General features: G+C 39.5%; 1 protein-coding gene across 7 annotated transcripts in view; it reads right to left on the bottom strand.

Moving 5' to 3' along the window:
* DPP6 (dipeptidyl peptidase like 6) overlaps positions 1–27,959 on the bottom strand; it is a 559,516-nt gene that overhangs the window by 126,332 nt on the left and 405,225 nt on the right. For 6 of the 7 annotated variants that reach the window (XR_009724854.1, XM_061349178.1, XM_061349196.1 and 3 more), the window contains exons 4-5: positions 20,315–20,409; positions 17,616–17,690 (exon numbers count right to left, since the gene is read on the bottom strand). Coding sequence is in view for 6 of the 7 variants with exons in the window: in XM_061349178.1 (XP_061205162.1) it covers positions 17,616–17,690; positions 20,315–20,409 (170 nt within the window). In the remaining variant the exon portion in view is untranslated. Of the gene's footprint in view, positions 1–12,923; positions 13,419–17,615; positions 17,691–20,314; positions 20,410–27,959 lie in introns of those variants that run through there. The other variant, XM_061349213.1, reaches the window with a different exon arrangement.

Here is a 27,959-nt window from a genome sequence, read left to right as displayed (position 1 = left end):
TATGACAACACTTTGTTATGAAGCCACTGACCTCATTTTATGTAATCAAGAAAAGAAACCTGGACCTGACCAGATGACAGCGGAAATGCAAACACTGCAGCATATATAGCAGAAGAAAAGAGCATCTGCCTTTCCCTGCCTCCAGATTCCAAAATAAAAAAGTAAACTCTGGCTCCTGCAAGTTACACAAACAAAGAGGCAATGTTTGTGCCACATTGCTGCAGAGCAAAGTAAGGTGTGGATGGTAGAGCAGCGTACCCTTGAAAGTACTTGCTTCATCTCCAAGGATATAGGTCCTAGTCCAGCAGGGCTTACTTACATAGAAAATATATGTTATTTAAGAATAGAATGGGTTTGGACTCATTTATTCATTGCGACTATTCAAATACTTTAGTTTAGAATCCACTGCTCTTGTTCTTGCTCCAAAGCAGCCGCATAAATACTTAGAATCATAGAATAGTTAGGGTTGGAAAGGACCTTAAGATCATCTAGTTCCAACCCCCCTGCCATGGGCAGGGACACCTCACACTAATTGTGTCACTTAAGGCTCTGTCCAACCTGGCCTTGTGATGGAGCATTCACAGCTTCCCTGGGCAACCCATTCCAGTGCCTCACCACCCTTACAGTAAAGAACTTCCTCCTTATAACCAGTCTAAACTTCCCCTGTTGAAGTTTTAACCCATTACTCCGTGTCCTATTGATGCAGTCCCTAATGAAGTGTCCCTCCCCAGCATCCTTACAGGCCCCCTACTTGACACGAGTTCAAAAAGACAAATGGAATCCTGGTTACCTCCCTACATTTCACCTGATTTGTCACACAGACACAAGCTGAATATGCAAAGCTTTCACCTCTATTAACTTCTTGTTAAAAGTTTGAAGTTGTCACCATTATTTTCAATTTGGCACTGCCTGTGCAACTCAAGGGATTAGGAAAAGGGTTTAGATGCAAATCAAGGAATTTTTAGAAGGAGATTGTGAAATGTGTTTTCAGGATATTTTGGCTGGTATGAAAGATTACACTACCCACTGAGGATTTTTCACTAGTAACAGGAAAAAAGGAAGTGTTTAGTTTACACTTCCATTTTCTGTGCTGGTCTCTGTCACCCTTTGTGGGCTGATATCATGCTAGTACCAGCAGTAACCAGCATTTAATTGAAAGGCTTTCTTTTAAGTTTGTATGACATGGTGCTGAATCAATACAAACAAGAGGCACGTTCAGACTTTCTTTTAAGAAGGTTTATAAGCAAAGAAGGGTGAAAAAACCCTTAGAAGAAGACTCCCCAAATCAGCCAAATCCTCTCATCTTCTAACAGGCTGTTCTATTAAAACAGATCATTTAGGTCCTACCATTCAGCATCTTAAACAGTTCATGAACCTGAGGTTAAACCCAGGTGGACTGGGTGCCATGATATCATGATTATTATTTACTCCATAAACACAGGAATAAACTATCCATTTTCTAAATGACTCCACAGAGCCACCTAGTCCTCATGCAGTACTGTTGTTTACATTAAAGAATTGTCCAGAAAACTCACCAAAAAATCCCATAAAATTTAGAGTTTGGAAGAAGTGCAGGTGCAGGCTGTGTTACTTAACACAAAATCTGTAGTATTTAGCATCTTCTTTTTCAGGAATCACACGTTTCATCCCCAAAGTCATACCAGTACCTCCAAATTAAAATGAACCCTCTAAATAGTTATCAGAATAGAACTACGACGGTTGGTTAAATCTGAAAATAGCACAAATATATTTAAATGTAATTAATCATAAAGTACTCAGTAGTTACCTGGGTGAATCACTTTTTATTTTGTAACAATAAAGTATAACTCCAAATAATACATCCCCTCAGGATTCTTAGCAGACCTAAACTGTCTTCACTGTCTTACTGTCTAGTAAGACAGTAAAAATGCAGCACAAGTGGCTGGTGGAACATGAACTGCCAGATCCATTAAAAGGGTTTCCCACAGAGAATTTCTAAAAAGACATTTGTTGGAAGCAAATTAGTATCCTGTTTTCCTACTTGTGCTATGAGCAAACAAATCCCCAAACACACATATGAATGTCAAACTGGTTGAATAATCCCAAATATTTGAAATTATTACATACTCCACCTTTCAAAATGGTCCTAGCACCCTTAAACAGTTACTTGTGCTGTGATACAAAATATGCAGGTAAAAGATGATTTTTCATTTGGCCTTTAATATCCGTGATATTTAACCAAGCTCTGAAGTTGACAAATTAAGAGGGAAAAGAGAATAAAGTAGAATGCAGGAAGGCTGCTGCTCTGCATTGGCAAACAGCTCATGTATTTGATACCCTGCTATCTAATGATGACATGAAAGAGAGTGAAAATCAGGTTCAGAGTGAAAATCGGGTTCAGAATGAAAATTGTAAAAGCCAACTTTTCCTTCTCCAGTGCATAGTAAAGAATGACCCAAATCACTATCACAATGTCATATTGATTCTCCTATTGGTCAGTCACCAGCAAGCAAATATTGTGCTATCTTCACAGGGTAACTATGTCATTTGCACAAATCTTCCAGTAGAGAAAAAAATAATAATTGTCTGACCAAAAATATCATAGAACCATTGGAAGAGACCTTCAAGGGTCATCTAGTCCAACCCCCATATCTCACTGTCATACTTCTGTATGGCATTTTGTGGAGAATTAAAGCATTTCACTGTACCTGTTTGTAGAACTTTCTGTATTTTTTTTATGAAAGTCAACATTAAAGACTAAATTTTCTCTTAATGAGACAACATCATTTGCCTTGATCAAAATTCTTTATGATAGCATTGGTTTCATTGGGGCCATACAACCTGAAAAATGAACTAAGGGTCCATAACTTGAACCCTTCTGTTCTGTTGAGAAGAAATCCTTCTTTTCCCATTGTGTGTTACACTGGCACTCTGAAGGGATGGAAAAATCCATTCCTGTAACTGACCACCAAATTCTTGGTAATATTTTGTTCAATTTCTCATCCTTCATTCTCCCATATATTTGTGATTTGGAGCACAATGGGTTATCTATGGCTGAGGCATGGCGCGTCGGCAGTTAGGTAGACGCCTTTTCACTGTTTTCTATCAGTGAAGACAGACTGGTCAGTGGTATTCTCCTCAGCCCAACCATCTAGGGGTTGGACTAGATGGTCTCCTGAGGTCCCTTCCAACCCTTGGTATTCTGTGATTCTGTGATTTTAGCAAAGTATTACCACCATTTTATTGCTAATGGGCACTCCATAGTAAGCAGCCTGGAATTAGGTTTTCTCAAAACCCACATGCTATCTATTTGTTTTGTATCAGTATAATATATAAAATAATATAAAATAAATAAAACCCCAAACAAACAAAAAAACCACACCAAAATCCATATTGGTATTTTATACCCTACATTCAGTGAAGCTCAATAGCTTGCAAGAAGTAAATGAATCAATAAAGCCATATAATTTGAGGTTTTTTCAACATTCTCACCTTTCAAATTCATTGTGATACTGACCTATTGTGTTTTCTTCTGAGACAGCAAATTCTTTTTTGTCTCTACATTGAATTATCCCTTTATACTTTATCACTTCCCAAGTAGTACAGTCTCATGCTGTGTGCCAACCTTTTTCTATAGGACTCCAAGGAACACTGCCTATTTTTCTCTGTTCCTCTAATAGATTAGGAAAACCATAATAAATGCTATCAATGAGCATTTCCTGTACATTGGTTCAGCTGGCAGCCAAATAACCCACAGCTGTTATCGAATACCTGATTTGTGATGCTCTCACCCACTACACGGTATTCAGCTCATCAGGCACATGTGTAATGTGGTTGCAGCCACAGAAAGTGCACACTGAGAGTGCTGTGCTACTTCAGGACAGTTGGGAAAGGACAGCCAGGAAAGGACAGAGATGGGGGAGAAGGATCTTGAGCAGGAAAGGAGGTAAGAAGAAGGGGTGTCTGTATCAATCGACATACAGAGCATTTGGCAACTTGTTGCCTTTGCTGTAATTGTTCCTCTCTGTATTCCAGAGGAACTAACCTAAATTAATGTTTCGGCAAAAGGAACTAGCTGTATACACAGGGAAGGCATGTACTAGAGTTGACTTATGGGAGCAAACCATTCTTCTTGGAAAGAGGAGGGGACAATCCCCTCCTGTGAAATGGATGAAATGACACAGCCAACACTAAGCGATCAGTGTCTCAGAGAGACCCAATAGGTCATCACCTCAGCCCAGCCACACAGTTGCGAATAAGGAGCTGCCCCACTGCTACCCAATGTCATAGGAAATCGAGGATCAGTGGTTAGGTAGCTCCAGAACCAGGAACAAATTTTAGCAATCAATTTGGAAGAATGGAATAAAATGCTATGTACAAGGGATGAAATGCAGAAGAATACAAGAAGCAGTATCAGGAAAAGTCTTTGCATGATCCTGTTTTTCAAACCTTTAAAGAAATCAAGCTCTAAGGCTGAAAATTAAATCATTTCAATAGGAACCTGAAGGAGCCTTTCTCTATAAGCTTGTCCTTGGTGCATAGAGGACAATCACAACAGCTCACGTGGTACTGTGAATGTCCTGTGACCCACATTGGAGAGGCTTCCTCGGGGCAGCAAGAATCTCACATCAAGATGACATCAGGAAGGGACAGCACATTCATGCCTTAAGGACTTGCATTTAGAAGCATTTGTAACTCAGGCTCAAGCCGATTGTAATAGGGTCTTGGCTGCAGGCAACACACACAGTTAATATGTAAATCTCTCCCACAAACATGCAGTGGGTGTGCTGGATTAGAAGCTGATTTTCCAGCCACCAAACCAAAGGTCTCTGAACCAGCAAAGCCAAGGACTTACTCCTTCGCAAATAGCATAGTCTCTAGTTTGCAAGATAACCATAAATAAATTGTGACAGCAACATTCACAACAGTAATAATGGGACTGAAGTTTTGTAAGATAATGCTGCTATTTCATGTTCCACAAACTGATTATCTACCTCAGTTGTTTCATGATAATAATTCTTTATTAAAAGATACGTTTCCAAATTACACGTTTGAGAGCCTTATACTGCTGATGATGCCAAAAGTGAATTTAAAGGCCAGCTTTAGGATTTATGACTTTGTGACATGGTGGAGGCAAAGTGGATGCTCTTATTGTTACAAATGTAGCTCCAGAAGAGACTTAGGCTACAGGTATTAACACACAGCTCGTGTGCCAGATCTCACCCCTAGGAGACCGTTAATCCAATCTGCCAACTGCTGCTGCACCCTCATGCAGCTCTGCCCTGCCAAGCAATTACAAAAGCCTCTTTTTGCTCCCAAGCCACCTGTCCCACACAGAGCTCCACTGGCACCATCAAGCGCTTGCAGTCACTGGCTTAAAGGACAACTGCTCCATTTTTAATTGGGAAATAAAATGGCAGCTACAAAGCACTCACTAGGACTTTTGCAACAGCCTTTGTGGACTTGCTGTTGCTCAGGTTATTGAGACACATCTATACTCAGTTTACTGAGGATTAAGAGTGTGTGTTGTGAATAATGAGCTCATTCTGTTGTTGATCTTGTTTTTAAAATGTTATCGGTATTCACATCGCAAGGTATAAACTCTGACCCACTCTGCATCAGGCATAGTGCAAGACTGGATGGAAATTCTCCAAGTGCTGCACTTGCCCGTTTTATAGTCCTGTTCAGAAACTTGGAAATGAGAATGAAATTATCTAGTACACAGTTAATGTTGTGATTCTAACATACCAAACTATATATCAAAGGAAAAGAAGTAAAAGATAAACATTATTACCTAGTAAGAGTACAAAAGTAGCATGGGACCAAATGATATTTTTAGAAGGAGACAACAATTAGACCAAACCCAGGAAACACAGAAAACCTTCATTCACACGCATACATACACCCACCCCCACCTCCCTCAACTGTGATTCTCTCATAGTATCTGTGGCCATAATAACATCTGTATTATGTCAGACTGAAAGTCCACTTATTCTCTATCCTGGTTCAAACCATATCGTAGAATCATAGAATGATTAGAGTTGGAAGGGACCTTAAAGATCATCCAGTTCCAACCTCCCACCATGGGCAGGGACACCTTCCACTAGACCAGGTTGCTCAAAGCCCTATCCAATCTCACCTTGAACAGTCCAAGGCAGACACAGTTTCTCTGAACAGTCTGTTGAACTGCCTCACCACCCTCATAGTAAATAATTTCTTCCTAATATCTAATCTAAATCTCCCCTCTTTAAGTTTAAAACCATTTGTTTCAGTTTAAAACCCCCTGTCATACCCCTATATGCCCTTGTAACACGTCCTTCTCCAGATTTCTTGTAGGCCCCTTTACATACTGGAAGGCTGTTATAATGTCTCCCCTGAGTCTCCTTTTTTCCAGGCTGAACAATCCCAACCCTCTCAGGCATAACCCAAAGCTGATTCAGAAAGAAGACTAGAGTTATCTTATTTATAGTAATCCTTCCCCAAAATAATTTCCCAGGTTCTCACAGCTTGGAGCCACTCTCTTTGCAGCTGTTTATTTTGAGTGATGTCCCTGCCATTGACCTCTCCAGTCATTCTTTAATGGCATTTACCCTTTTTTTCACCTACAACCTCATGTAGCCAAACCCTCTTGACCCACAATGGTGCCAAAAGCCTGTTTGGGGTATGATTCTACTGAACAGTCTTTGGTGTCTATTTTGGCCTTAGATTTACACCCTGGTGTACACTGCCTATAAAGGCAGCCCTGGGTAGCTAATGGGGATAGGGAGTTTACATTGTTCACATCTACATTAACTTGACTGATGCTCACCTTTGCTGGAGTTACAAGCCTGAGTACTGAAGGACAGCATGAGAAATCAATGCTTAATTATGCTTTGAATGAAACATTAGATAATGACTTCTTTAAATGAAAAAAAATAATCTTGAGCTGAACAGACTGAATGTGGAAATATTTTAAAAACCTCTTTTTTATGAAGTTTACAATGCAAATAGTGCAGCTTTGTAGCAATTATGTGAGAACCTAGCCATGAAAATGGGCTGAATGCTTAGTCCATCTAATTAATTTATTCACTTTTAAATAATTCACTTTAGTGGCAGAAATTAGCAACTACAGAACCACAGCATGTGCTCTTTCTATTAAAATTTACTCTTAGCATATAAAAATTGCTTTTTCTACTACAGCAGTTGAAAAGGTGAATGCTACAAAGAAGGTAGCCCTGTCATTGAAATATTTTACGATGGTCATAAGATCAGGGTGCTCTTTGAAGGCTCAGAGAAAGGAATACAAGACAAGAAAGATGAGACCTTCAAAGAGCATTAGAGAGCAGCAGTTTAAGAGCACTGAAGTGGACGTGAAAGGAGAATGAAAGTATTCAGATACATGCCAGGGACTTAGTAAAAAATGCTCTCTCTGTTCAGGGAAAGATTTATTTTCCAGTTCCATATGAGATCAGAAGATTCTGAGCTGTATCTCAATGTACATGTAGATCTAATTCACTGGAAGTAGCATTTCTATTTTCTGACATAAGGAAAAATAAACTGAAATCATATACGAGACAGCAGGACATTTTGTGTGTCATATCTGTGATGCTGTGGACACCTTCCAAGGGAGAAATGGACTGTGGTGATGACGGACATATCTTCAGAACGTGGGAAGAGAGCAAATGGGACAGGAAGAAGTACATAGCAGGTTCTTTGCCTGCTCCACAACCCTTTACAGCACCAAAATCAACAGCACCCCTGTACAGGTACGCTTCCACATAGGACTTGTGCTTTTAAAGACCTGACTAAAGCCCCATGATTTTTTTCTCTTTTCAAGAAAAAGCTTTTTATGGGCAAAGAATAGAAGAAAAGAGAATAGAAGATTCCATTTTGAAATCTGGGTCATTAGCTGCCCAAGAAGGAACATTAATTGTTGGTTTTAACATAGCCCTGATAAAAACAGAGTTCTGCAGGCAGTTAAGAAGATAAAAGGCATTTGTTCAGGATAAACAGAGCCACATACTCCTTGGATTTAGGAACATAACTCAGCTAAAGAGAACATTTGCATTTCTGAGTGTAAGAATTTCACTGGGGTGCTCTGAATAGTAACATAGCAAGATCTCATTTTTGAGAAGAGGGCACTAAATGTATCTATTTTTTTTTTCCTATTTCAGTGATTAAAAATAAATAAATGAGACTGAAAATCAGAAGAATTAGATTATAAACTCCTGGAGTCTGGGACTGCTTCCTATGTTCCTGAATAGACATCAAAATTAAATTCTTTCTGATCTTACTTTCTAATGACTATTAAATAACAGGGTTTTTTTCCCCATTTGGCATCCTAGTCTTACTGCATTTCTTTCCTTAACATTCTAAAACAACTATCTGTACTTATCACAATCCACATTTTCGATAAAAAAAACAAAATGGGATTTTTTTTGGTCACTAAAAATTTAAGCAAAATTATGCTAAAGACAGGAATTCACCTTTAATGTAATTCTGAACCCTCTGTATGTACCAAGGGCACTAGTTCTTTAAGTGTTGGGGTTTCTTTCCCCAGTAGTTACATTTATTTCATTCCTCTTAATGCACAGAAAGTTCCCCTGTTTCACTACATAGATTCTCATATGAGTGCAAAGAAGAAAACTGCAGTGATTTTACTGTTGGCTGTCTGATTTTGACTATCTAGGAGACCTTTACAATTATATTACCTATGCTGTATTAAAAAATAAATTACAGGTTATTTTTAAGATATTTTGTGAATTTTGTTAGAACATTCACCTCTACCAGTCTGTCTGTTCAAGTTAGCTCATCTGTACACTCAGAAAAGGAAGCCGAATGAAAAACCTAATCTTATCCATGCAAAGATCAATTGGTTATTTTTGTATCTCAGTGTTTTGCCTTGAGTCTTTTTATTTTCCCTTCTGTGTTTGATGAAAATCTCATTTGCTAAAGAAAACATTTACAGAGGAAGACTGCTGATAGCTGATGCCGACACATAATACACCTATGTACTCTTGCATGACAGGTTAATTATTTCTGACTTTTGATATTACTCTGGTCTTCCCTGGAACTGTGGATTTGCTTTTCAGTTTACTGATGTATATCTGTGCCTGTGAATAAACGTAGGATACAGTTTGTTGACCTCTGCTACATGAGAAAGACTGTCCAACTTAGCTCAAAATATTATTTTGCACTCAGTCATGTCTGTGCAGTTTGAGTTGAAGTCTCCCAGTTCAAATCAGGACACTTAAAGTTTAGTCCTAACTCCATTTATCTACGTTATTAGAACAGAAAGAGTTTAATCCTTTGTTTTTAAGAGAAAATAGTTAAAGCTCAGGGGTGGCACAGAAGCTGAAGTCTCTTTTTTTACTGCTCTCTGTTTCATGAAGTTTTGTTGAAAGAATCACACTAAACAACACTCCCTGGAATGGAGACTCTGTAAGAAATTGAGATTCGGTGCAGTTTTATTAAAACCATTGCTAACGCATGAGGGAGCATGCACTAGCAAAACTGGAACGTGGGGATGCAGGAAGACCAGTTGGGCAGAGCCTCACTTTCCAGTTCAGTCAAACATATCATATCGTGTTTTATGAATGCATCTAGATCATCATTTCAGATGCTCAAACTTCCTGCTGAATACATCCCCCAGTAATAGGGAGCAACAGAGCTTAAAAATTGGGATCCCAATGTGGTTTTATTTTATGTTTCCACCAGGAAAGAACTGCAGGCCACAAGTAACAATGGTGACCTGATAAAAAGAGGATCTCCAGCAGTTCCTTCAGAGTTGAGATGATCCAACTCCTAGGGTACCTGCTAAGGATGATGCTGGGGTGAGCATGCTTTCCTTGCCTATTGTGGTTTAAGCCCAGCCAGCAACCCAGAACCATGCAGCCGCTCACTCACTCTCTGTCTTCTTCCCCCTGCTCCCGGAAGGATGGGGAGAAGAATCAAAAGAATGCAACTCCCACGGGTTGAGATAAGAACAGCCCAGTAACTAAGGTATAACACAAACCACTGCTGCTACCACCAATAATAATAATGATAAGGGAAATAACAAGGGAAGAGAATACAACTGCTCACCACCCACCAACTAATACCTAACCCAACTGAGCAGTGATCTAACCCTTCCAGGTAACTGCCCCCAGTTTATATACTGGGCATGACGTGCTGTGGTATGGAATACCTCTTTGGCTGGTTTGGGTCAGGTGTCCTGTCTCTGCTTCCTCCCGCCTTCCCCTCCTCCCTGGCAGAGCATGAGGCTCACGAAGTCCTTGGTCAGAGTAAACATTACTGAGCAGTAACTAAAAACATCGGTGTTATCAGTGCTGTTCCCAGGCTGAAAGTCAAAACCACAGCACTGCACCAGCTACTAAGAAGGAGAAAAATGACTGCTACTGCGGAACCCAGGACACTAGCCTTTAAAGGGTGAAAATATATTTTCCATGGGTAATAGGCACAAGAGGGCTCCACCTACCCATTCCTCTTTGCTGAGATTCAGTGCCTATTAATTCCCCTTATTAAGACTGGAAAATAAAGGAAAAGTATGCAGATTTGGGATATGTCATTTCACTCCACTTTTTTTTTTTTTTTCAGAATTACTATGACAGACACTTAATTTGAACTAGAAACCCCCTGCCCCATGGCCCAAGGAATTTAGCTACCAAAATGCTGTTGCAGTCCATGCATTTGAGTGCCTAAACCCACCCTAACTCCCTGTTTAAGCTGGAAATTTTTCTGCAATTAAACTGAGCTGTGCCAAAGCAGAAGAATGCTGCTAAGAGCAAAGAGCCATTCAGGCTACATAAAAGAACACATTTTCTGATAGAGGTTTATAGAGATTTTAAATGAACCATGAGGGTTCTCCAAAACAAAGAAAATAAAGAATAGGTTTAACCTCTTTTCTTTGCCAGTGTTAGTCCAAAATTGGTCCTGAAAGTTACCAATATGAAATTAGTTTCTGTAGTTCCTCCTTCAAAAGGCAGCTCTAGGATTAAACTTGTCACTAACTATTGCTCCACCATCCTGTGCTTGTGTCTAGAAATTCCTATTCTAAACAGACAATGTGACAGAAATTGGACAGAGTGATGACTGCTGAGCAGTCAGAACAAATATTCCCACCACCTGATAACATGTTTACTCGATTAAAATGGGTTTCCCCCCTCCCATAGCAAGAATTTTGATTTTTGTAAGCATGGGCAGCAGAAAAGCTTTGCACTGACAGAGCTCTGCTACCAAAGGCACAACTGAGGACACCTGAGAAAACAGTGTTTGCACAATGCTGTAATAGAGTTTTGAAAACTCATAAATCCCCCAAGAGTTGTGTGGCAAGCTTCCCTCTCTCTCTGTGCTGCTGCAGATATCACATATTAATTGGGCTGAACCAATTACTGATACCAACACATGTCAGAAAACCTCAGCATATTGGTACGTCTGACAAGGATATTGCTACTTCTGCCTGAAATGAGATTCACCAGTAGGAAAATGTCCCAGTTGCTCAGACAGCATTTATTAGCAGCTCTGGATTATTTAATGCAAGGTGACCACAAAGTGCTGATGTCCTGGGTGAGATGGCCACCTCCAGGTCTGACAGAAGAGCAAACGGAAATGTAGAAATGTTTTTGGATCAACGTACTCTGATGCCTTTGAAAATCCTCTTTTGTCTGTCTTGCTGTTCAGCCTGCACTGAAAACAGCAGATTAGGGAATTTATTCACGATGGTTTTGAGATTAGAAAAGATAGTCAGTCTTTCACAAAGGGTATTTTAACTAGACCAGATTCATAATTAAAAAGCCCTACAACCCTCTCCTTTTAAAATAAATGATTGTCTCTAAATTTTGTGAAATAATAGCTGCTGCTTCAGCTTCAAATCCAAAGTAAACTATCACTCAGAAATTAACCTCCCCTATGTTCTCAGTACTTTCTTGTTAATATAATACTTCTGGACACAAAAGTCTTAGCTTTTGTTATGTAAATGTAGCTGGAGCACTTCTGTTCTCCTTATCACTACAAATAGGATAAGAAGCACATTATTAAAAAAGATATTTACTCTACTGATCCTGGCTGTTGAAATAATATGACTGAAAGCAGGACATGAGAATATGTAAGAAGGAGAAAGAAGGCAGACCCTACTTTCATTCCTGTCGTTCCAAAGTCACCTCGCTAAAACCCCGTACAGACAGACTCATAAAAATGGCTGCAACTTTCAGAAGCTGAAAGCATTTCACTGAAATACTAAAACTCAGCTGAACTATATTGTATGGAAAGCAACTGAAGTTGTTGTTTTCATAAAAAAGACCCCAAATTTAGCAAATCATTAGATCTGATGAGTGACTGGTCTATGTGGTTCTACTAGTGCATTAACAATTTGACTTCTGCTCATAACAGAAGCACTGAACAAGTCCCCCGATGAACAGACATAAGAGAAGATAGTTTGCTTGAAGATACATAGAGAAATGTAATAACAGAAAAGTATTTTTAAGTCCATATATAAATACTATAGAGTTAAAATATAAACTCCAATATAAACTCCACTGGGACTGACTTTTTTCCGTATTTTTATGTAGGAAGTGAAACTATGGTTATTTACCCTAATAACACGTAATTAATTCTCATAAGTAAACAAATTTACAGTGCTTTAGGCTTGAAAACTGGTTTAGCCTTTGATAATAGTCAACTATGCTTATATTGCGCAGCTTTACAATAGAGGAGCCCTGGTTTATGAGAAGCAAAGATTCAAAACTGCATTCATATGATAAAAAAGATAAGAAAGTTATAAACATAAGCTTTTTGCTTCAAATGCTCCACTCAGAAATTCTACTGATTTACAACAAACACCAAAAAGTAAACACATCGCTACGCCAGCTAGCATTATTTTATGTTCTAACTGTGTTCATTTTACAGAGTGTAATCACTACACATTTTTATTGTTCCTGAACAACATTGGCTAGGAATGAGAAAAAAGTAAATTTGAAATATATTTATTGCCACAGTAAGAAAACAAGTTTATGCAAACCCATATCTACCACTGGCAAATCCATTTCAATTAAGTAATAAATATCATAGCTACAAGATTAGCAGTATTACTGATGATAGCTCTGACAGTGTCTAATTTCCAGAGGCATATTTATCATAATAGTTCTCAACTGAAAAGGATGTTATGAGGATTCATTAATATTTATACTCATTAATGTTTTGGAAAATAACGAGCATTATAGTATTTTAATTCTTACACAACTAATTAAGCAGGATGAGGTTGTAATTAGAGTCATAAGCACAAACCCTGTTAATTCCACATACCAACTGGACTTGGACAAATAGTAGAAAAAAGTAACAGCAACAATAATAATTTGCTGTTTTCTATAAATAATGTTTTTTTACTTCTTTCATCTTCTAAATACGAAGTCCAGGGTTTGGACTATGTCTCTCCAAGCTCTTTGGTCCCAGCACTCCCGTGAGATCTACAGCAACATGCAGGGAGAAAAGAAATATGGAACTCACCACACAAACTAATCCAAGTAAAAAAACCCAACCCTAACTTAGCCTATTCTAATTAAAATGATGATTAATTCTTTGCAACTTTCAGCATTATAAAAATGCATTCTTTCAGCTACTAAAAGAGTCAATAGCATCTTTTGTATCAGCTATAAAAGTCTCCAAGCCCTAACTGTTGTTCAGAAGACTTAGCAGTTTGGTCTGTATTAATCAGCCAGAATTTCCTGTGTGTAATGGCTCTTAACTAGCTCAAACATAGTAATGGACTGGTAAATTGGAAGCAAAGAACAAACAGCTTTAAAAAAATTCTTAACCACTTTATTTCCTCTCTTGCATTACTACAGTTATTCATAATAAAGGCAATTAAATATTCTCTATTCAATGTCTCACCACATCACTTGAGAAAATAACTTTTCTTCTCATTTACATTCCTCTATTCCTTTTATCACCATTATACAAACTCCACTGGTTAACTCTGACTATGACAGAAAGCTATGCAAGCCGACGCAGTTTGGTTATCATTACTCTTACACCATCATTCTCCCAGTCACAGCAATGCTACTGACTTCAAGAGGCAGTTTGTCACTTGTCTGTTTAGGAGCTCCTTTCTGGAACTTCAGAGATCCATAAATGGGATTCCAGCCTAAACACCATAAAGATTTGTGTCTCCCCAGAGACATGGAGCCCCCCCAGCAATTTGTGTGGAGCCATGTCCTGGGCAAAAGTGGCTTTGACCTGACACCAGCAGAGAGAGACTTGACCCTCTGCAACTTGTCTGCTGAGATGCCGCAGCTAAATTTCCATGTGCCTGTGTGTTTTGGGGTTATTGACCTCTATAGCCAGAGCCCCACACACTTGTGAAGGATGATTTGAAATCAAAGTTTTTCTATGGTTGTATTTATTCCCCAATGCTTTCTCAAAACTTCACCTTGTGGTTTCAGCTCCAGGTTGGACATTTCTTTAGTGTAAAGAAATAAAACTCAAACAAACAACCAAAAAATTTGCAAGAGTATTTTAAAGACAAAGAAGCCTGGCATCTTCCCTATGACCTTTCCAGAAAAAGAACAAATCTCTGTGTTTGAGGTTAGAAAAGCTCCCTATTAGCACAAGGCTTACCTAGAATATTGCTGCCTGAAAGATTAAACTTCTGTAAATACAAGCACTCCAAAAAAGCATTTACAATTAAATCTGACAGCCTGACTAGCCACAATGTACCCATGCCAGTCTCACAACAGCCTGCAAAGCTTGCTGGGAAAAATATGTTTTAAGGAACATGCTTTAATTCAGCATCCTCTAAGATGATGAAGTGATACAACAGGAAAACACGTATCAGTTGCCTCAATATCTTTGCAAAAGAGGTGCCTGCCAGTTCAGGGCCATGTTATTCTAATGTGGATGTCAGTGCCATTACCCAGACCAACACTGAGCAGAATAGCTTCTGTGCAAATAAAGAAAAACAGACTTGGATGGAACCATTACTGGCAGGAAAAGATTTTGTGGCATTAAAAAAAAAAAAAGTATTTCACTTCATTGGAGTGACACACTATGCTTTTCTATCTTGATGTTTATTGCTAGCTGGTATTAAAAATAGGGGCTGAATCTATTAATAGTAGAATTCACATAAATGATTAATTCATGTTATGTATATTAAGATATTGTACACATATATAAATGCAGCACAATGGTATTGTGTAAAAAAAAGATGAAAACATCTATACTCACAATTAAAAGGCAGCACATCACACTTTCAAAAGAAAAAAAAAATAAAGCAACAGTTTCTGACACCTATAAAATAAGTACACAGTAATTTCAAGAAGTCTCCTTTCTGAAAGTATTTGTAGACTTAAACTTTAAACAAATGTCTTTTGCCAATACATGACCTGAAATTTCCTTTTGACTTTGCAACAAGGGCAAACTGCCCAAGGCTTTGCTAATCAATTTCTTGTGTTGCAGAAAACAGCAGAATTTGAATTTTGTCCAAGAATACAGTTTGAAATGCAGAAAATGTGGAAAGCTAACAAACATGCAATTATTTGTAGCCACAGTCTGCATACCAAGTGAGAAGAAACCTGAATTAGTAATTTAACAGCTATTGCAACTTTAATACACAGAGCCACCCATCATGGCTTAAGGATGCAATATTCAAGAAGAAATTTTTACTACCCCTCTATTAGTATGTTTCCTATTTAAAATATTTTTGTATTCTTCATAAGCATGGATCTTAAAGGAAAAAGGAGGGGGGCTTGTTCTGGTTTTTGTTCTTTTTTTTTTTTTTCTTCAGAACACTATTTCAGAAACTCATGACATCATAAACTCATATACGAATACTCGCACAAGTTGCAGTGGTCTCTTATACTGAATATATTTCAAATCCTGAAATCTTCCCAAGGGTCATGTTTTCAGCTTGCCACCCTGGGTTTTCCGTTCTGGAAGAAGACGTGGTGTGAGGAAGTAAGCACCTAGCTGTGTGCTGCTCTTTCTTCTTCAGCCAGGCACTTTAAGTACCACAAATCAGAGTTTTGCCCATACCTCAAATCCAGAGACCTGGAAACACTGACATACAGAGGAGGATGCAGAGGGAACATGTCCAGCCTAGCCTTTCTATCCCCATCCACCTCCTTCTCCTTTACTGCCTACATAAAACGGTCCTCTGCAGGCTGAACACAGTCTGGGCTGCAAAAGCCTGTGTAACTTTCCATCTTGCAGATCTTCTGAGTATGCAGTTCTTTCAGTGGATAAAGGTTGAGAATAAAAAGTGAATTTCTTAGTAATGCTTTTAAGGAATGACTTTTATTTTTTCTTATATTTTTTTGTCATTATGGACATTTTTCTCTCGTTCTTAGAGGAACTGAGGAACCCTTTCCCCTTAGGGCTCTTCCTGCTTGCACAATGCATCTGAGCAGTGTTAGCACAGGGCATTCACAGCCAAAGGCCAATCTCCACTAAAAGAACTGAATTTTACAAAACACCTCTGGCACACAAGGCAGGGGGGCTTTCAGGCAACGGTTTTGCTTGCTTAAGGGCCATTAGGCTGTCTACCCCGTATTTAGATTTAATTTAATGGTTCCACATCCATCTCTGCTCAGAGCTCTGCTAAGCTTCGGGGAAGTGAAATCGCACCAGCAATGTTTTCCCAGGAAGAAGTTATTATGAATTATCCCTAAAGTTTCTGAAACAGTTTTATTTGAACTTTTTCTAACACCAGGCATGGTTCTCCTGACTTTTATAGCACTGTGAATGAGGAATAACTCCAAAGATGACAGCAAAGAAATCAGATGAGCAACAGAGCCACAACCTTCTACAGCCTAAAGGACCAACAAATTTCCTTTGTTAGCAGCTGAAACTTGAGTTATTTTATGGAAGAAAAAAATACAGTTACTGGTGAATGAATTATTTTCTTTTTGAGGAAGTGGTGCAATTCTAGATGATGGAAACAATACATATAGGGCTTATAGTTTATCCAAGTAGTACAACATAGCTATCATTCAAACATACCAGGTCTTATACCAGCAAAATTTAAAAAGAAAATAAAAATTCTTCATGCCAAAGAACTGCTTCCCATGCATTTGATTCTTTAGTCATCATTTAAAAAATTGTCATTACATTTTTCTCTTTTGAACTTTGGTAGAAAATTAGCCCTAATTTAAATCTTAGTAGTAACCCAATGGTGATTTCTTACAAATGATTTATACCTAAACCTCTGAAGAAATGGATTTATAATGAAAGTGATAGCTCAACCCTAACTGCAGCACTGGGAATGGTGACACTATAATTAATGTATTGTTTCAGCTGTGGGAATGGTGACAGTTGTTTTTTGTTCTGGGGAAGAAATTTATAGTGTGACTAAAAAGGCACAATGGAAAAAAATATCACAGAAGAGAAACAGAACTCCTTTTAGCAAAGACATTAATTTACAATCCCCCTCCCAGACTGGCAATGACAGTGTTTCCTCTACGGTGTAATTTATACCATTCTCCTCTACTAGATGGCAGTATGACATACGCTCAGAATATCTAAGTGAGGGGGTTTTTTACTTTGTTACATAGGAAGCAATTAATTTAAAATATCATCTTACTAGCACAGAAATTGAAGGAAGAAAAAAAAAAAAACCCACAAAAACTTGCCAGTGGATGTGTATATTGAAATCAAATCTGTTTACTTACTGGTTCAACATTAAAAGCAAAAAGTGCATATTCCCGGTCAGGCGATACTTCATATCGAATAGCCTTTAAAGAGACCTAGAAAATAAATCAAACATTGAAACAAGTCTTTTTTTCAATGACATTTGGAAATAATTGTTATGACATCTTTCTAACAATGAAGAATAATGCCAGATCAGGAAAAATAATGCATCAAAGCTCTTTTCAAACCTAGAAATGTAATGTGGGCACTTACATGCTCCCCTAACAGAAAAAATAACTGCATTGCTATGACCCTGAGCAAGCAGCTATCACAAAAAAAACCCAGAATTGTCCTTACAAACTTAGTGGACCATGGCTACTGGGGTAGCTGTGGGCAGCAGGCACTATTAATTCCCTCTCATCACCTGCGGTCACTGGCCAAAGTGAAGGAGACAACAGTAAACACCTGCTGGAGCAAATCAGTATAAAGAAACACCACTACCTCTCCTGGTTAAGACAACAGTGGGAAAATTATCCTATTTTCCCCAGTTAAAAAATTCTTTGGGATGCTGTGGTGATAGAGCTTCTCAAGTGCACCCTTGCCTGGGTTCTGCAAAAAGCTGAGCTTCAAGGTTTGCTGACAGGAAAAGATGCCAAAATATCTCAGACTTGTCAGGACTTACCTTTTCTCTGTTCCACTTATCATTTGTATAGTGCAGGCATTATTCCTTTCAGGTGTATTTCAACATAATACATTACTGGCACACATCACACCAAGGTCAGAGAGAGGTACCACTAACATGCCTCTCATACACTGCTCCTTAAATCTCACCTTCTCACCTAAAAAATTAGATGCAAATCTTTGGGAGAATCCCATTGAGCAAAATGGAAGGGGGAATTTGGGCTGCAGCATCCCACTCTGAGAGAGCTCCCCAAGGCCAGTGGGGCTGGAGGCAGTGCATGAAGAACCCATGAGACAGCCAGAGGCAGAGGGGACTGATTATAGAATTATAGAATGCTTTGCGTTGGAAGGGACCTTTAAAGGTCATCTAGTCCAACCCGTTTGCAAGGAGCAAATTCTTCTTCAACTAGATCAGGTTGCTCAGAGCCCTGTCCAGCCTGATCTTGAATGTTTCCAGGTATAGGACATCTATCTTTCAGGAAACCTAATGGGCTGATGGGCCACCATGGATCAGAAGGAGAAGTACCACGGGAGCCTGACAGCCAGCAGTGTCATCATGAAGACAGATTTTATTTATTGTTATAACACAGTGGAAGTAAGACATGCCAAGGCAGCAAAAGCTTTTCTGACCCAGGGCTGGGAAGAAAGAGGACAATGTGCCTGGATGACATGTAACAGCTGCTCTTGTATCAGGACTTTGTGGATAAATGTGGAGGTGATATTTTGCAGATTTATTTACTGAGAAGGCAGAGGAGCAAGGGTAGCATAGGCAGTAGAGTGGCCATGCCATGAAAAATAGGATTATATTGTAACATTGCACTTTTCTTACAAAAAGTAAAAACCATGGAAATAAACAGAGGACAAATGGAAGCAGTTTTACTTCAACAGACTCTGACATTAAAGGAAGATAGCCCATTCCTTGACCCTTAGCAGAAAGAAAGGGGTTACACTCTAGTAAAAGAGGATTGCTTATGTGGTGTAGGTTGAAGGTTAAATGGCAATATGTGAAGTTTAAAGTTGGGTCCAGCAGTAACAATTCAGTGATAAATTATTTTTCTCATTAAAAAGAATTAATACTGTTCTTGAGATTTGTATGAGTCATATACAGAAAAATAAAATCAACCTGGAATGTAGTTTAATAGTTTTCTTGTGGATCTACTTTTAGCTTTTGAGTTTTTAAAGCTGTTGTCTGTAAATCTTGGGTTATTAAGATAAATCTCTGTTAGCCATCCTCTACCTTTGTAGTTTTACAAAGATACCGTACAACAAAACCATCCCAAGTTAATCAAACCCTTAGAGAGGTACTGCAGAAGTGACATTTTTTACCACAATGACATGATTCATATCTCATTGTCAAAACACACATAATTTACTTTGGAAGTTAACTTCTTGCTGGAAATACTAAAACCACTCTGACATTTGATGTACTAACTTCTGCCACAATGCTGGCTTCATCTACTGCAAAAAAACAATGCTAAAAACCACTTTCATCATTATAAATAATTATCTGTATCAGCTGTGAATTCATTTTCTTTTCATTCATTTTAATAGCCAACTACTAACTTCTTTTCCCAGTAATTTCTTAGGGTTGCTGTCACATGCAACTCCACTTCCATTCATCAAGCCTACTCATTAACAACACTGAAATTACATTTCAACTATTAGGCAAGAAAAATCAGCAAACCCACAAATTACACAATAAGCATTTGCATGAAGGAATGTGGAGAATGGTACCAACACACAGTATATTATACCAATTGTCTTTTCTATTAAGCATGCAAAGACGAGAATTATGCATCTTTCAATTATATATTGCATGCAAGACTAGCTTCAAATATCTATATGATACTTTACTGTAGTATGAAAGAAACTGAGTTTGCAGAATAATAACAAAAGCTGGAGTTCAATTTCACATTATCAGTCATAGCGTAGCCCATAGCATTACCAGTGTATTGCTTCTTGACAATACACGAAGTTGAACCCCAAGTCATTTTCTGCTTTACTGATCCAACTGCAAAAGAACTGTGAAATTCTGCTACTCATTACAGAAAATACTTACAATTTTTTTGTTTTCTATTAATATTGTTGAATTGTTAGTTTCGACATTCCTCAGAATCACTGTGCCATTCTGGTTTCTATAAATGAATTCATTGTCTACAAGGAAGAAAAGAGAAGAACATTAAGGAAATTTGGAATTGTCTGTGTAGAAGCCAGTTATGGACTTGAACCAAAAGTACTGCTGAGAACTTCCCTCTAAAGAACACATTTTTTTTTAACACAGCCATTGATGTAATGTTAAAGTGGCTTTCAGGCTAATCATTAAATAACATGGTTAGTGTTTGAAAAATGTTTATTCTGCTGCACTTTCCCAGAGCTGAATGCAAGAGGGTGACTTTTTCTGAAAGTACATACACAGCTTACTATATTATTAGTGTAGGAAAAAAGAAGGTTAAAAGAAATTCCTAATGTTTAAAGGTTTCCAGGATTCTCAGTCTCCATAGGAGTTTAATAATCCAGATGCCTGGAAAGTCTCTGAAAGGTAAAGGCAAATCACCCTCTAACAAAGCAGATTCTGGAACCTTATATTGTGCAGATCTTCCAACTCTGCCATTTGTCCTGCAAACTTATACCAGAAGGAGATGCATGCAAAGAAATTGCCATGTCCACATGGAACAAGACAAAGAAGCTTGTCCCTATTAGACTTTGGGACTACTACAGCACTCAGGACATATGGACAAGGACAAGAATCCCTTCCAGGATCCTGCACAAGAAGGAGACAGTCTCCAGCTCTCAAAGTTCAAAGCTTACTTGACAGAAAGGCTGGTGTAGACATATGAAAGAAACTCCAAATGAGGGTTGGATAGCAGGTCAAAGGTTCAGGATGAAAAAACATAATAAAGTGTTGTCATCTTGTCAGATGTCATAAACTGAAGTTCAAGTCTGATCAGTGCTTACACACACTGCCCCACAGATAAAACATAAGATGTAAGTCCCAAGCATGCTACAAGAGTAGGGTTACTGTTTTTTTGCAACCTGGCTAAAAGAAGATTGAGAACTGATGAATCCCACCAAACTTCTGCCTCCAGTTTTAGTTAAGGAACCAATTCCTCATTGCCTACCCTCACTGTGTGTTTACCCCAGGGTCGTTATCGCAGAGCATCCCACAAGTGTTAGGGACACACAAATGGTTAAACACTATCAATATTGACTGGGATAAGTCAAAGGCAAGTTTAAATCCTACAGGATTCATACAAGCACAGACCCAACTTACTGCAACCACAAATAAGTGCACTGCCCAGCTTGGGGTAACCAGCTGAAGACATGACTGGGTCTAGAGCCCCAGTCTTACAAAACTTTGGTGTACAGACCTAGCATACTCCTTCCTTATCTGTGTTTCAGTCTTCTTTCTAAGCTGGTGATGACAATTCTCTTCACAGTCATTAGCCACCTTTGAAACATGCTCTGAAAGTGTAGATGAAAAGCTTCAACACTCTACTTACTACTATCAATAAAAACAGTCATCTCCTACATATCACAGGTTTACATGTAAGTGTAGGAAGAAAAAATCTTTCCTGAGATCGGGATGTATCAGATTCTGTGAGGCCGAATGGTTGCTGCAACACAGACAATCCTCTCCAAAAAACATGATTTTAGAGACTTCAGATTCTGTGTCAAAATCACAGCAGCAGCCCCTCAGTCTCATGGGCAAATTTCTGAAAGCATCTCTTTATTTCAATTATGGAGTAAATTTTATTAATACCTTGGGTCATCAGTAAAAACACAAATTAGAAAATTTGACACCAGAATAATGAAGAGAGCTCCCGTTTCAATTTGACAGTATTAAAATTTTGTCATTAGTTCTGGAGTGTTGTCCAAGAGCATGGTATTTTCATGCCTGATGATATTCTGGACCTTAAAATATTGCTTCCTAAAACTTACGGCTGAACAAACTATGATTCTTAAACCTGGGAAAGAACTGATTGAACAGAACTAGAGCAGAAATCAAAACAGTTATAGGCAGCATAAAGAAGACAAGTAATGAATGCTTGTTCCTTCCCTTTTCCAAAACAAATACTGGAGGCATTAAATTACACCAGCCAGTGACAGATCCAACACAAATAAAAGGGATTATTTCTTCATGCATAAAGTAAACAGTCTGTGGAAGTCACAGTCACAGAGTAGAGACAGTGCCAGGACTGCATGTGGGTCCAAACAAGAATTAGAAAAATGGAAGAAAAATCCATTGAAGACTATGGGTCTTGAGGCGAGATACTTTTCAGTAAGCCCCTGAACCTGTCATTCTGAGGGACTCGAAGTATATCCTAAATTATCATCTTGAGAAATTCACCTGCTTTTTTAATTCTTCCCTAAGCATTTGCTCTTGCCCTGACCCAGACACCAGAAGAGATGATGCAAATGACCTCTGAGGTCTGATCCAGCAGCAACTTATTTACAACTTCTAACTTCCAGCTTCCAGATCCTTAAAAATGCCTCTATGCTAACAATTTAGGAAGTTGTCATGGTTTAAGCCCAGCTGGTAATTCAGTACCCCACAGTCTCTTTCTCACTCTCCCTGCTTCCTCTCCCCGGCTCCCAGAGGGATGGGGAGAATAATCGAAAGAATGCAACTGCCATGGGTCAAGATAAGAACAGTCCAGTAACTCAGGTATAACACAAACCACTGCTGCTACCACCAATAATAATAATGGTAAGAGACATAACAAGGGAAGAGAATACAACCGGTCACCACCTGCAAACCTATACCCACCCAACCAAGCAGTGATCTCACCCTTCCAGGTAAGTGCCCCCAGTTTTACATCCTGGGCACGATGTGCTGTGGTATGGAATACTTCTTTGGTCAGTTTGGGTCAGGTGCCCTGTCTCTGCTTCCTCCTGGCTTCCCCTCCTTCCTGGCAGAGCATGAGACTCACAAAGTCCTTGGTCAGAGTAAACACGACTTAGCAGCAACTAACAACATTGGTGTTATCAGTGCTGTTCCCAGGCCGAAAGTCAAAACCACAGTGCTGCACCAGCTACTAAGAAGGAGAAAAATGACTGCTACTGCTGAACCCAGGACAGAAGTGATACAATAAAAGGTATTAATGCTTCCTACACACCTGGCCTTTATATCCTTATACCACTAAGGATGAAGCATCATCCATATGCCACTAAGGATAAAGTTATATGTGGAAACTATATAGTCCAAATTTTAATTTTCAGGTATTCCAGAAATAACTGGAATAACTAAACTGAGACAAAGAATATTATGCAATTATGAGACATTTTGAAAAAGATTGATGCTTTAATTGTCACCCTATGTCAACAGCACAGAATGTTTTCTAACTGCATACTAAGTTCAGACAGAAAAATCACGTTTTAAATATGTCCAGCTAAGCATGTAGATGATTGTAAGCCTCTTAGGGTATTTCGTAATTGCAGAAAAAACTAGCAATGAAAAGCTCAGTACACAGGTAAGTAGCTTATTAATCTAATGAGTCTGTGGGGCTGCTAATATTTGGTAGCTGTTTCTTGAGCATTGCATGAACTGATGGAAGTTACATTACTGCCCATAATGACATCGCTACTAAAATTTTATTGCTCCCTATGCTCTAAAAACCCTAACATTTTAACAAACTGTGAAACTTCAAGATGATTACATAAAAGTTGCTCCACACTTGGAAGTAGGAGATGAAAGAATTTCCATTATTTGTTAAAGTGTAACAAGTTTAAAATCAGGTGCAAATCTGCTGCATGCACTTCTGGTACAAATAAGGGAGAATAAATGAAGCAGCGCTGATTTGTTAGGGCTGTAAATCTTGCTATTATATTCAATACAAGCCATCAACACAGCATCTGAATTAATGAACAGAAAATTGGTCTGCTTAAGAGAAGAACAAATTGATCTGCATTATATTCCAAGCAAAACACTATGAGGTTTAGCTGGTCTGTATGTCAAATTACCTTAGTCCTCAAAAGAATCGATGAATAATATTCCTGTATTCCTGTTTGAAACATGTGATTTGTTCCAGTGCAAGAGCATTTACTTAAATGGGACAAACCTCAATCAAAGACAAAAAGCAATGCAGTAACCTCTGTCTGTAATGAATTCTGTCCAGTGAGCTTATGAGAATTTGCAGCCTGATTTATAGTTGTCACCACAGTTGATAAAGGTCATCACTGCATCTCATTTTTTATACCTGACTTTCTTTGGGGCAGGTTTTCAGTGTCAATGATGCTGAAAATTGTAACTTTCAGGCATAAAGCCACGTATCCCATTTCTTTAACAGCAGAGTTCACTTGACCAACTTCTTGCCACTCTTTCAACTTCCAGGAAATTGTGTGGTTGGTAGGATATATTATGTGTCTGTGAGCGTAGACACAGGTATGTAGTCAGGCTTACGGGTGTGACTGATTCCAGAAAGTACTGATTATTAGAAATAATGGTACAGAGTAGCATAGATGAATGGGGGAACTTTGGCAAAAAGTCTTAAAAGCCTGCTAAGCAGAACAGGTAAAATGACAAAAGCTAAGACCAAAGATGTATCTGCCGTGTCAGAGCTTCCCAGCTTCTCTGTACACATCTGTCTCAAATTCAGTCAGGAATACACACACAGAGCAAAAAGATCTAGTGACAGGGAGCTCATGTCCCTTGCAGTAGCTCTTGTCCCTTCCTCACCAGGAACAGTACACATGTGAGTTTGCTTAGCCTAGCAGCTCTGCTCACTGGACTCTTGTTTAGGCTGAAACAAGACAAAATGATGGGAATTTTTTCTTAACAGAATAATGTTTTCAAAAACATCTTCAATGAAGCTGTAATTTGTTACCAGTTTAGCAAGCGACAAATGAAAAGCATTAAGAAAAAAAAAGTTATGAAATTCTGATGCAGCAAGTCAACAGTAAGAGTTAGCAAAAGGCAGAAGGTAGTATGAGGACTGTTAGGACAGCTCCAGTTGTTTAGAGCCACAGACTTAGAGGAAAAGGCAACTTCTCAAGTCCTGCAGTTTCAGATGAACAGACATGAAAGATAATTGAATGAGTCTCAGTCTGATGAAAGTCAGTGTTGAGGGAATTATCGTTCTCAATCCCTAAGATTAAGGAAGATTGGTGAATAAAGGAAATTTAAGTCCTGAAGTTGTTCTGAACCATTTCAGATAAATGAGTCTCCAGATACCAGCAGGACCATCAAGTCTGGCAAGCAAATTATGCTGTGTCAAGAGCAGACAGCAGCATGCCCGGCGGGAACGAGCCTGCATCGCTCCCTGGGGCCTGAGGTCACGTTGCACTGGTCCACATATGCTGCTGGGCTGGAGCTCTGTACTAGGACGGCAAATGTCACAGGGCCACAGAGGGAGTACTGGCACTCTTCCTCATCTGCTCCTGTAGTAAGGTCTTTGCTAGATGTGACCTCTGGCGTGCCCCACAGCAGCTGGCAGGTATCTTGCATCTAATGGGCTTTACAGTGGTGTCAGAAATCCTGAAGGAGTCCTCTGAGCTTTGCAAGAAGTGAAAACACCACATCCTATTCAACCCAACCAAGCCAATTATTGCAGCTGAAAACAAGTCAAAAGCCTGATGTTATCACCCTCTCGCTTCCAAAAACTGAAAAGCTGTTGTGAGCTTTTTAATGACCCAAAGCAGTCAGGTCTTCAGAATTTTACTTTACCTCTGAAGGACAAGCCTTCCATCAGCCCTGCAGCACTGCCCACAGCGATGCAGGGCAGCACTCAGCAGTCAGCCAGGCTGACCCCCCCTTTGCTGACGTGATGGCAATGCCTGAACCAGCCAAGGGTTTCTTGGAGTCCTCCCAGGCAGGTATCGATCAGACACAACTGGTTAGCACTTACCATCTAACAAGATAACAGGCAGGAAGGCTGCAACAGTAGGACAGATGTTTTTTCAGACAGAATTGTTATTTTCAGACTGGCAACAGCATGTACTACAGTTGTATTCATTTGGAAAAATATGTCAGGACGAGGCAGTGGAATTAGAATAAAAGAAATAATTTTCTTCTTGTTTAGCATCCTAACAAGTTTTTTGAAGGGCCAGGTGAGCCCCAGCACAGCAGATAGAGACCAGAGGTGGGGAAAGGATTGTGGTGGACTTGGAGATGCCACAGCCCTCAGCCTCAGCCCACATACACCAGGGTGAAAGAGACGGGTCCTGTTGAAGAAAGCAAACTTAAACTACCCACAGTTGACCTGCAGCACACGGGGGGAAACAGTCATACTGGCTTGTAGTGATTACCCACATTTGCAGCACTGGGGGAGGCTACCAGTTTACACTGAAATACAGTCTGTCTCTATGGGAACAGCATCATAACCAAACCAGGTACCCGGGCAGGCTGTGGGCTGGGCAGCAGGGAGTGCTCGCTGCTGTGACTGTCGGCATCCTCACCCACAAGCCAGCCCACGTGCAGCAGAGCTGAGGAGAGCAGACATCAGCACCAGGCACAGCACTGGATCAGTACAGTCATCCCCGCAGCTCACAGGAGCATCCCGCACAGAAAGTAGACTGGAGTGATTTAGGATTTCCTGAAAAAAAAATTACTGCTTTCTAAGGGACACAGGGAAGGGAATAGGACAAGCTGGGGTTAACAGGCTACTGTGTATGGGGCCAAGACCTTAAAAAACCTCTTAATCCTGCCAGATGAAGCAGAAGCATGGGTCTGTTATCTTCAGAGAATGATTCTGGAAGAAAAAAACTGAGGTTTGGGGAAATAATGGAAGCAGAGAGGAAAATGACACAACAAGGTAAATTCACAGAGGAAATAAAAACTGCCAGAAAAGAAAGCCAGCAAGCATCAACCAGAAGCACCAAACAAGAGGAAGAAGGTGAAGCCTGATATGAGCAGGGAGAAGGATGAATATAGGTAGTCTTAGGGAAATACTTATTTCACTTTGCTTTCATGTATTTAGTAGGCCTGCAGGATTATTGACCCATTCAGGAAAATATCTGCTAAACAGGAGTCATGTAGGTGAGTGCGGGGGGGGTCCCCCCCCCCCCGGATCTGCACTCCCTGGGGCAGGTGTGGTTTACTCCTCAGAATAGCAAGGGGAATCGATGTTCGACAAACACTAGGACCATGCATGCTTGCTCATTGTTGTAAAACTGAACCACATAGAACATAATGCAAAATAAAAGCACAATCAGTACCCGATGGAAGCCTATTCACGTGTCCAGACAGATGCAATCCCAAATTCAGGTGGAAAAGACTGCTGTGATGATGCATTTAATGCTATGATCTGTTGTTCTTTCGAGACTTACTGCAGTGCATCTATTTGATATTTATAGCATGTACCCATAAGCAACTGAATCTGAAATTCCCTCCCCAAAACAGAAGCCAAGCTTGTTTTGATACTAAGCTGCTTTCCAGAGAGAGAATGCAGAGAAGGCTTCCCATCCCTTGTCCCCTGGTGCTGCAGTAAGTTGGCTCTGGGGTAACAGAGAGAGAAGGAAGCAAGGATCACAAGTAGTGAACAGCATTTACAGACTCACAGCTTTACCTCACCCTCAGTGAGAGTGGGTCCCTGAGGAACCTGGCACTTTTAACTCTCCACAGCCCCCAGCTACCACCCTGCCTTTTGTCTTCAATCAACCTGCCCCCACCAGCAACTCATTTTTCTTTAGCCTTGCTACTCTGCAGTGCAGGAGTCTGTTATACTTTGTGATGGTTATGCAAGGGAGCAACAGGGGACAGAGAACAG

Source organism: Neopsephotus bourkii, unplaced genomic scaffold, assembly GCF_033783945.1.
Source record: "Neopsephotus bourkii isolate Nb327-2 ecotype Australia unplaced genomic scaffold, CSIRO-AGI_Nbou_v1 NB_53, whole genome shotgun sequence".
Taxonomy (NCBI): Eukaryota; Metazoa; Chordata; class Aves; order Psittaciformes; family Psittacidae; genus Neopsephotus; species Neopsephotus bourkii.
Note: the sequence above shows the minus strand (reverse complement) of the source record. Positions and strands in the feature narration are given on the sequence as shown.